This window comes from Limulus polyphemus, unplaced genomic scaffold (assembly GCF_000517525.1).
Source record: "Limulus polyphemus unplaced genomic scaffold, Limulus_polyphemus-2.1.2 Scaffold458, whole genome shotgun sequence".
NCBI lineage: Eukaryota > Metazoa > Arthropoda > Merostomata > Xiphosura > Limulidae > Limulus > Limulus polyphemus.
The window spans coordinates 291176-301645 of NW_013666068.1; the positions used below are offsets into that span (position 1 = coordinate 291176).

The 10470-nt window shown below is 35.3% G+C and overlaps 1 protein-coding gene across 1 annotated transcript in view; it reads right to left on the minus strand.

The window, feature by feature from the left end:
* Nucleotides 1-10470, minus strand: part of LOC106458411 — a 42294-nt gene that overhangs the window by 24600 nt on the left and 7224 nt on the right. Inside the window, exon 4 of the mRNA XM_022384616.1 lies at nucleotides 8438-8867. Within this exon, the coding sequence (XP_022240324.1) occupies nucleotides 8438-8867 (430 nt within the window). The remainder of the gene's footprint in view (nucleotides 1-8437; nucleotides 8868-10470) is intronic.

A 10470-nucleotide genomic window follows, 5' to 3' on the forward strand; every position in this document is an offset into this window, starting at 1 on the left:
CATATCACACACTGTAGGATACATTAGCTTGTATGTTGTTTAATAATAAACATTTTAAAGTTGTTGCGCTTACGTTGCCATTTTTTAACGAAATAGGGAAATAGATTTGAACGAAGAAGTTTCGTAAAGAGCGCGAACGATAGCGTGATGTAAAATTACTCATGCTAGAAATTTTCATAAAAGTGAGCCGAAAAACGGCGATAACTCCGTAACCCGTGGCCTTGTTTTATTCTGTTTCTATTCTCATTTCTTATATTCCTATTCTCATATATATATATATATATATATATTGTTTGTTTGTAATTAAACACAGAGATACACAATGAGCTATCTGTGCTCTGATCACCACTGGGGTGCATATATATATTGAATATATATATACAGACTACTTTACCGTTACATTAAGTTGGACGACGTGTTTTGGATAACTCATTATCTGACATCCTTCAGGTCAGTGTGACGTGGTAATGAGGGGAATTTTTCGAGAATATAATAGTATTTTCCAGAAAGCGTTTGAATCTTAATGGTGGTTGGCTGTTTCTTATTGTTGAAGATCCTGTTATGCGATTTATTGATTAATACAGTCCATATATTGCTAATTTATATTACTCTGTCTCGATTCAATGGTGATTTTACGTTTCTAATAAACATAACTTATTTTATTTTTTATTTTCTTCCTGTTTTTTTTTCTTTCTATAAATATATCCGTAGCTATCCAAATATACTTCATTCCCCGTGTCAACGGTATGTTTTCCAATGGTGGAGGTGTCAATTTTCATTACTCGAACAACGTCTATATGTTCCTTTAACCGTTAGCTAAATGTCTGACTGTTTTTCTGGAGTTACAATTTCTAAAATGAAATCTATTCGTTGCTTCTACACATCTTCCAGAACATTTTAAATCAATTTTTTAAATGTTTTATAGGTCGAATTACATTATATTAAAAGTCTTTGGGACTTTCATCACATCGTCATAGTTTATAATGCCGCGTCGGGTCATGCTCTATCTAACGACCATACATTTTGACAATAGACTTGCGGTCTAAAATTAGCTGACATATCTAAAACACATTACTCCTCCAAGCTAGCTTTCCATAATCCATCTAGTGAACGAAGACGACGGTTTCTCAGTGTACGTTTCAACAGTCAAATCGCACAGATATCAAAAGACGCAACATCCAGTGACTTGGCCAATATGACTTCATATGGAATAGCAAGCATATTCGTTTTATTATTCAACTGCTTGAACAGGTATATGTGCACAGAGATTGTTGATGATTATGTTGTGTACTGTTGCCTGGGACACGTGGACAGTTTTTGCCATTGTCTTTGTGTTCACAGTTTATTATCTGTTAAAAGACATCGCATTTTGATTTACCACATCTGGAATAAGACTTACTGTAGGTATATTTCTGAATGATCCTAGGTTTCCAAGTTGATCCATATTCCCTTGTTTTTTTAATTTTATTAAGTACATATCTCCATCGTGGAAATTCTAGATCTTCATTCTGGGCACATCTTTATATCTCAGTGTAAGAATATTTTTTGTCGGAGAGGGCTGTTATATATCCTTCCCAAATGTAATCAATTTTCGGGGTATCACCATACCTACCAAACGCCGAACAGTGTCAACATGTAGCTCTTGTGAGCTAGTTTGTTATGTGATTTTCATATTAAGTATAATTGTAATTTGGAGATTGTTCAAGGGGCCTGCTGTTTAATAATATAAAATAGATTTTTCACTCCTCTGACTTGAAATCCTTAATGTAATAAGTATCTAGAAAGAGGACAAACTATTCATTCTAATCTGGTTTTTATCGCTTATATTAGATTTATAAACAAATATAACTCAAGCACTATTTTTTTATATTATCACTGTAAACTCCCAGTGGAGAATAGGGCCGCAACAACACCTCGCAAACAGAAGGTGTTGTTGCAGTTACTTGTTGGTTTTTAACCTTCCCCTTTTTCATCCTGGACTTGGGACCAGACAAAGGTGGAGGTTGGCATGTTTGGTGTGACGGGGATTCGAACCTGCGACCCTCAGATTACAAGTCGAGCGCCCTAATCACTTGACCACTCAAGCACTATATGACACTAAAACTAATTTTTCTTCAATGTATCATTAATGAAAAACACAAATCTTTGTACACCTTACATAAACTTTCTTATGTTTGTTTCTAATTAAGCACAAAACAAAACAATGGACTATCTGTGCTCTGCCCACAAAGGGTATCAAAACATCAAAACCCGGCTTCTAGCGGTGTAAGTCCGAAGACATACCGCTGTGCCACTGGGGGGGGGGATAGTTCTCTTATGTAAGACATGACACAGACAGTTTGTTTTATCAAGTTTTTATTTTTCTTTGAAATTAGTGCTTCCATATAATAAAAACACATAGTATTGTTTCCAGTCTTCTGAGTAACACAGAAAACGGTCCTCCTGTGTTGCTGTTGGATCATTTAAAAATACAAAATTGGAGTTCGTTTCTTTAATTCGCGCAGTTACTCGTGGGCTACCTACTCTAGCCGTCCCTAATTGTGAAGTGATAGACTAGAGGGAAGGAAATTAGTCAACACCATGTCTCGGGTAGCCCTCTATCAATAAAAACTGGGATTTACTGTCATATCACAACGTTCTCCGGGCGACCATGTGTGCTGAAAGGATTCCAAGATGCGACTCACAATGTTCGAGTCGAGTGCCCTACCCACCAGTCCTGCAAGTGCCCAAAAGGCAAGATGAGTAACTTTAAGTTCATAGGCAGGAAGGTCTTAACTCCTCTGTGTTCGGCCTAGAAACCAAAACTATACCGAAGAAGAATTTTTATTAACTACACCCTCATTGCTGTCGTCATAAATTTAGTCAGAAGGTACCATAATCAATCCGTAAACTAAAACTTTTAAAATATCTTAAACACTCTAAATGCAAACTATTTTCAATTCAAGTATCCTATAGTTCAGATGCCTCAATGACGATAGCTTATGCTATTCTAAGGCACATTTTGTTATACACCACACTTTAAAATGTAGCATTCTTTACTTAACGTTCTTTGTTTAACATGTACGATAAATTTATTCCAATGAGGAAGTTACAATACCTGTTAAGAACGCACAGATCTTGAAATTTCATTTTAACAATTAAATTCTATGTGACGTCTATTTAGATATGTTTTTAGATGTTATCCTTTCCAAGAATCTACCCATGAAAAATCCTGGACTCGATCTTGAATTGTAATATTTTTTTTCTGAATATTAATTCTGAGGCAAGTTTATCGCCCCCAGTGGTGCAGCGGTATGTCTGCGGACTTACAACGCTAGAATCCGGGTTTCGATACCCATGGCGGGCAGAGTACAGATGGTCCATTAGCCTCCCAGTGACACAGCGGTATGTTTTAAAGCAATGTTTGGTATTTCCAATCTGTTAGGAATTATTATATACATTCTTTTAAAATTTGTTAGGTGTCAAAATGTTACGCATTCACTATGTTTCACAACCAGGAAAGTGTCAAAACTTTCGTTTTAGACATTATTATTTATGTATATGTATTGAAAGAAGTTATTTCATGATCCAAAAATTGTCTTACTCGACTGTCACATCAAATCTATAATTCAGAAAGGTAATTGAGAAGTCACATTAGTGACAATGAAATGAACGATACGCAGGATTTTATTTCTCAACTTCGTGTTGTTGGAGTGTTCGTTATCTTAGTGTCATCCCGTGAATATGAAAATTTGATAAAACTCAACAAAATGTCTAGTCAACATAATGGGCGACACCAAAGGGTAGCATTGCAACCTGGAGACAGATATATTTAATTAGAATCATTGTACTACCAATAAACAATCCAACCCAATTTGAAAATTATCCCCGAACCAGTAGGCGTCTAATACTTAGTTTGAGTGTTAAGAGTTAATTTTCGTCGGAGCATAAAAAATAAAAGTGAGCACATGTTTACTGAAACTTCAAAATTTGAATTTTTTTTTCATTGATAAATAAAAATTGTGATTAGTTGTCTCAAATAGTCGATCTAGGATGAAAGATATATGATGACCACCATACGCCCTATCTGGATAAATACTCCAACTTCTGACATCAGTGTTGGAATGTTCTGCCATTAGACGGGTTCTTTGGATTATTTAGTAAAACTTGTTTGCGTGTCTAATTAATTTAACGATAACTAATTAATTTATTTCTTCAATGATGATTTCTTCAGGCTATGTTCTTGTAGGCCTAGGTTTAGAAATAGCGTTTGAACAGACATTTTGAGACTATTGGGATGCTTAGCTTACAAATAAACTTACTAATAAAGATACAAAATTATAAATAAGATTATATAATAATACCTAAATTGTGTATGAACATATAACAGTGCTAAATGCAATACAAAGAAAATAATAAGCTGAAAACAATATGTGATGTGTCTAAAACATTAACACTCTTACTTTAACTACCATTGTAGCAAACACATAGAGCTGGTTATAGGAAGAAATAAATGACACAAATCTTTTGTAAAAGAAAACCCAATAGGTCTCTAGAAAGTAGAAAGTTCAATAAAACTAATCATACTTACAAAGGAAATTTACAAAACGCATTAATGTGGCAAACAAAATAGTCATCAAAATGAAATGTAGCTATACTAATGATTTAATATCATACAATACTGAATTGTTATATATTTAATATTAACGATCTGTAATAATAACTTAAACTAACGGGAAAAGGGCCCGGCATGGCCAGGTGGTTAGGGTGCTCGACTCGCAATTTGCAGGTTCGAATCCCCGTCATACCAAACATGTTCGCCCTTTGAGCCATGGGGGCTTTATAATATGATGGTCAATCCCACTATTCGTTGGTAAAAGAGTAGCCCAAGAGTTGGCGGTGAGTGGTGATGACTAGCTGCCTTCCCTCTAGTCTTACACTGCTAAATTAGGGACGGCTAGCACAGATAGCCCTCGTGTAGCTTTGCGCGAAATCCATAACAAACAAACTAACTAACTAACGGGAAGTAAACCCAATGATGGTCATGCAATACAACAAAGCTGCTTATTATTATTTTAAATAATATCCCACAAAATTAAAGAATAGACGTGAAAGTGTTTTAAAGGTCGTGATGCTCTGTAAAACTTCTAAACCCATAATTTGTAGCAATAATGTTGTTGAATTTCCAATAGAATTGAATGAATTTTGTGTTTAGAATGTGCAGTGAGTTTATGAGCTCTATACAAAAAAGTTTGTAGCAACAAACATATTTATTTTATCTAATAAGATGAGAGTAATAAACATTGTACCATAACTTATTTGGAATATTTTTTGTGAGAATGGACAGCTTATAACTTCAAAGCTGAAAGTGTCTATTTCATTAAAAACTTTAAACTCCAATGTTCAGTTAATAAAGCTGATATATATTTCCAAATATTAAGCTTTATATCCAGCGGAAGAGCGTCTTAGAGTGGGCTATTGTGGATAGATTTGTTCGACATCTGGTAAACCTTATAATTAGGTGAATGAAGTGTAAAATTTTACTGTATAGCCTTTCTCACTATGCTTTGCAACGTATGAACTCTTCCGATACGGGGTCGGTCAATTTGACCGAGTCACGTGAACTTCTGTACTCGTTTAACGTTGACATAAAGTTAATACTTATAACTCTATTTATATATATATATATATATATATATATTGGGTATATCTTCACGAAATTTGGCAGTCTTTCAGTTAATATTACAAGTCTTTCACATGCAAAAAGTCATATTTTTTAGTGAAGTACTTTTAATAAAATAAAACAAAGTTTTGTCCAAAACATACTTAGAGGATCAGCTTTTACAGTGTAAGTCAACAGACTAAAATAATATGTGTTTTGTGTGCTTAAATGTAAACACAAATTTACAGTTTAAATAAAAATTACTAAAGGTATATAGTTTAATTTCGGTTTTAAGTTGACAGCATAATATGCAATATTTTGTGAAATGTAAGGGGGACAAATGCCTCCTATTGCCCCTTCCTGCGGGCGCCCACGTTCTAGTCTGAATAAATACAAATCTGCAATTTATGGACTGAAGTTAACACCCACTGAAATTCTCTATATCTGTTGGAAGACATGCTGGCTAAGTTTCACAAATGCATTATCATTACTTGTTTGGTGAATTTAGTTTATATTTGGAAACTCCCGGAATTTAGGATATCAAGGATACCAGTGAGCATATGATCTATAGGAGAACAGACGTGAGGAGTCAAGTTATTTCATATTTGGAGGATAAAGTCTTGAATAAATCTTCAAGGTTATGTTATCTAACACTCTATCTTTAATAATAAAAGGGCATGTCTGTGGGTCTGCGTGTCTTTCTGCTATAACTTAAAGAGGAAAGAACCTAGAAACCTGAAATTTTGCACCCATACTAAGTGGATCCTGAGGGTGTGCACCTGGGTATTATTACTTATCCAAGTGCGTGCGCGCGTGTGCATCTTTCTGTGAAGTAAGCAAGCGAAAAACCATATAGAAAAGAATATGTGACTGCATTAACTCCAAGAGAAAAAACCTAGAAACTTTAAATTTTGCAGCCATAATAAGTGGACCCTGAGGGTGTGCACCTGGGTTATTATTACTTATCTTATCCACATGCGTGCCCGCATGCACGTCTTTTTAATGAGACAAGCTAAAGAAAAACCACAAAGAAAAGAAGTGGTTCCTTATATAACAACTTCTAATACATAGAAAAGCCAGTGTATTTTGGTAATAGTGTGTTCCAACAATGGCTTTTATATCATGTCGCTTAGCACGACATATTGTTGTTACACTGAAAGAATAAAATGAAATGTATAAATTACAAAACTGAAAAAAATATTTGTTGATTTCTTAATTTAGAGTCTCCTTTGATAAAAGAGGTTTGCTTGTTTTTATTAAAAACGTTGGTGATATAACAGAAAATACCTTAATTAATTTCAAACTTAATTTTAAGTTTAAAATCAAGTGTGACGTGACATGACCCACACTGGCTTTTATATAGGTTAGTTGACGTGACGTATAGTGGCACCTATAATTATCAATAACATAGTAATCTAGAATATATCAACCTAATAACCCGTGCGAAGCCAAGTACTTTCGCTAGTTATAAATAGATGTTACTGCCACTGGCCCTCTTGCAAGAATAGCTAATAGTTGAGAATTCAATTACGCATGTGTTAGGTAATAAATGTTGCATAAAAATGTTTCTGACAAATTGTAATTAAATTAGATAAATGTTTCTTGCAATAAATGAAATTACAAGGTAAACCTTATCCCCGCGTTCATTAGTTGTTGTTGTTTATGTTGAAGTGGTGAAAAAGAGTAATAGCTGGTCTCCATTGCTCACGAAACTTGATGACACATTTATTTATGTCATTTAGACAAAGGCTAATGCAGGCTCTAGTATCTCTCGTTTAAGCAAGACTAACACAGCTCATTTACATACTGTGGTTAACAATGATAATCCTGCGTCTAACACTAATAATTTGATGCCTGGTTCTAAGTTGGTCAACATTTATACACCTATAACTCTTCTCATCCACGTTATTGAAAGTATTCCATGTTTAAAAAGTACTTTCATAGAAATTCCTTAACGTGTTACCACATAATACGTAACAACACATTTTAGGCTACAGTACAAACAAATAATTCATAGTAATTAATAATGGTCTTCCAGATTTACACTGTGTCGGATATACAACACTGTTTAGTTTAATAGTTATTATTTAGTTTATCTAGTGATTTAATATTTAATGATTATGTATTTTTCATATCAAGAGTGTTAAAAGTTAATTATTTTAAAAGTAATAGTTAGGATAAGTTTGTTACGTAACTTTGCACGAATCGTACCTTGTGTATGCAGTTTGATTGTTGTATTAGACTTTAATAATATCGTTGACGTCATCTTTCTGGAAGCTTCTAAGTTAAGTAAAGATAGAGGAAAGTTAGTTAGTGAAAGAAAACATGAAGTTAGCCAGCGTGTGAGTGACTACCCCTAAAGGGTGATTTATTTTATGTGTTTCACAGCTGTATTGTAACAACAAAGATAGGAAAATAATTTGTCTTGTCATTTTGGCTCAAAAGTAGCTGAACCAACCTGTGTGGACTTTGACGAAAAGAAGACAATTATTTAAAGTTCAAAATACATTTGTGGTAACCCACGGAGTATCATAAACGAATCTATTGCAAACTGTACAGTAAGAAACGGAATAGAGAAAAATAATTCGTCTTGGCAATTGGATTTTAAAGTACCGTATTTGATGGCATATAGGACGTATGGGTATATAAGACGCAACCCCATTTCAGCAGGTCAGATTCAGGAAAAAAGGTTTTTAGTGTATCTAAGCATATATTGGTGAAAGTAATCTAACAGCACATTACACAAGCAGAAAACACTTGAACATAAACTAAAACACAGTAAGAAAATGGGGATACATTTTGATCATCTTCATAACCAGAAAATTCTTCATCTTCAAAACCAGAAAAATCTTCATCTTCGTCACTACTGCTGGAATCACTGACTCCAAATAACACATTATCTTCTGTGCCATCAAGAGCATTGCTAATGCCACACTTCTTAAAATACTTCACAATGATTTTAGGCCTAACGTCATCCCAAGATTTCTTCACCCACTCACACATATGGGCAATGGTGGGCCGCTTCATTCTTCCTGTGGGTGTGAGGTCATGATGTGGCTCAGTCATCCACTTGGTCCAATGTTCATGCATGTTTTGCTTAAATGATTTATTCACAGACACATCTAAAGGCTGCAATTGGCTTGTCAGTCCACCAGGAATGACAGCTAACTGGGTTTTCAATTCACCCACCTTTTTTTTTAATGGCTGCAGTTCTATGTGCTCTAAACTGATCCCAAACCAGAAGAGAAGGTTTTCCTAATAGTCCACAAGGACGCCTTGACCATACATTTTGTAACCACAGTTTCATTCCATTTTCGTCCATCCAGCCTTTTTGGTGGACATGAACAAATATACTTGTTGGAATTTTATCTTTAGGCTGGGTTTTTCTTTTAAATATCAAAAGAGGTGGCAGTTTTGTGCCGTCAGCACAACAGGTCAGAACTGCTGTATAGTGGGTCTTTTCATGGCCAGTGGTTTTTATTGAGAACGTTTTAGACACTCTGACAGCCACAGTCCTGTTGGATGGTACATCAAATGTGAGTGGAACTTCGTCCATGTTCCCTATTTGGCCCAGTTCAAAACAAGTTTTCTTTCGTGCATTTATAACAAATCTATGAAACTCTAATATTTTGTCTTCATAATCACCAGGCATTTTCTGTGCAATGGATGTTTTTGTACGCATTGATAAACCCTGCCGTTTCATAAACCTATAACACCAACCTTCTGTTCCTGCAAAGTTCTGTATCCCTCGTTGTTTTGCTACTTTCCTGGGCTCATGAATTATCATTTTGGTAGAAACACTTCTCTCTGAATTTCTCTCATTTACCACCCACATTTTTATGTCAACCTAAAGTTCTGGCCAATGTGGGGCTGGGTAACGAAAGTTATGTTTACCTTTCCTTGTGCTCTTCAGTTGATTTTCTTGCTGTCGCCAGACACGTATCATTTTTTCCGTAGGTGGTGGTCCAAAAGCCCTTGCTTCTGCTCTATTGCCATGCTCCTTGGCATAATCTACCACTTGTAATTTGTAGGAGATTGTGTAGCTCGATCTTTTTCCTCCTGCTACCATAACGTTGTTACGTCTCCGTTTGTTAATTGATTTTCCGTAACTTCGTTCCAGACGAAACTTAAGCGACACAAGTTCTTTCTTGATAAAAACTGGTTTATTCTTTCCGAATACAACTTTACCGATACACTCAACTTCAACAATCGCACTAAACAAACGCTATAACGACGAACGTGCTCAATAATATTTCTGACTGCAGATCAGTTACTCACTATCTACGCACACATTACCTTCCCGCGTCACGTTGTCCCCTCTTATATATACCCGTCATCGAGATCATGTGATTCTCACGCTCTCTACTTTCTAGAATTATCCTGTACTTTGGCGAATGTTCTAGTTCTTACTAGATATAGGGTAGGCGCAACACTGCCGCCTCCTTAATTTTGTTCGTCCCGAACAATAACCACATACAATAAACCAATAACAATTAACAATAACTTAATTAACTGTACAGAATTACAAACACAAAATTACAATTCAACAAAGTCTCTTAATTTTACGGGACGTATCTTCTTCCGTACTGGTCTCTGTCTCATTGGCTTCTGCTTCACGTGGGGTTCATCTACTTCATCAGGAAATGTCCTATCATCGGTAACAGTCACATCAGTGGTGGTAACTTCACCAAGAGCTTCACCATTTCCCTTCTCAAAACTGAGTAGAGTTTCTTCTTCGATGGTGGCTTCTTCAGGTGGCATGTCTTCAGCAGCGTCATTTCTTCTGTTTTCTACTTCGTCCCAAGTGAAATGTCCTGGACCGTGATAAT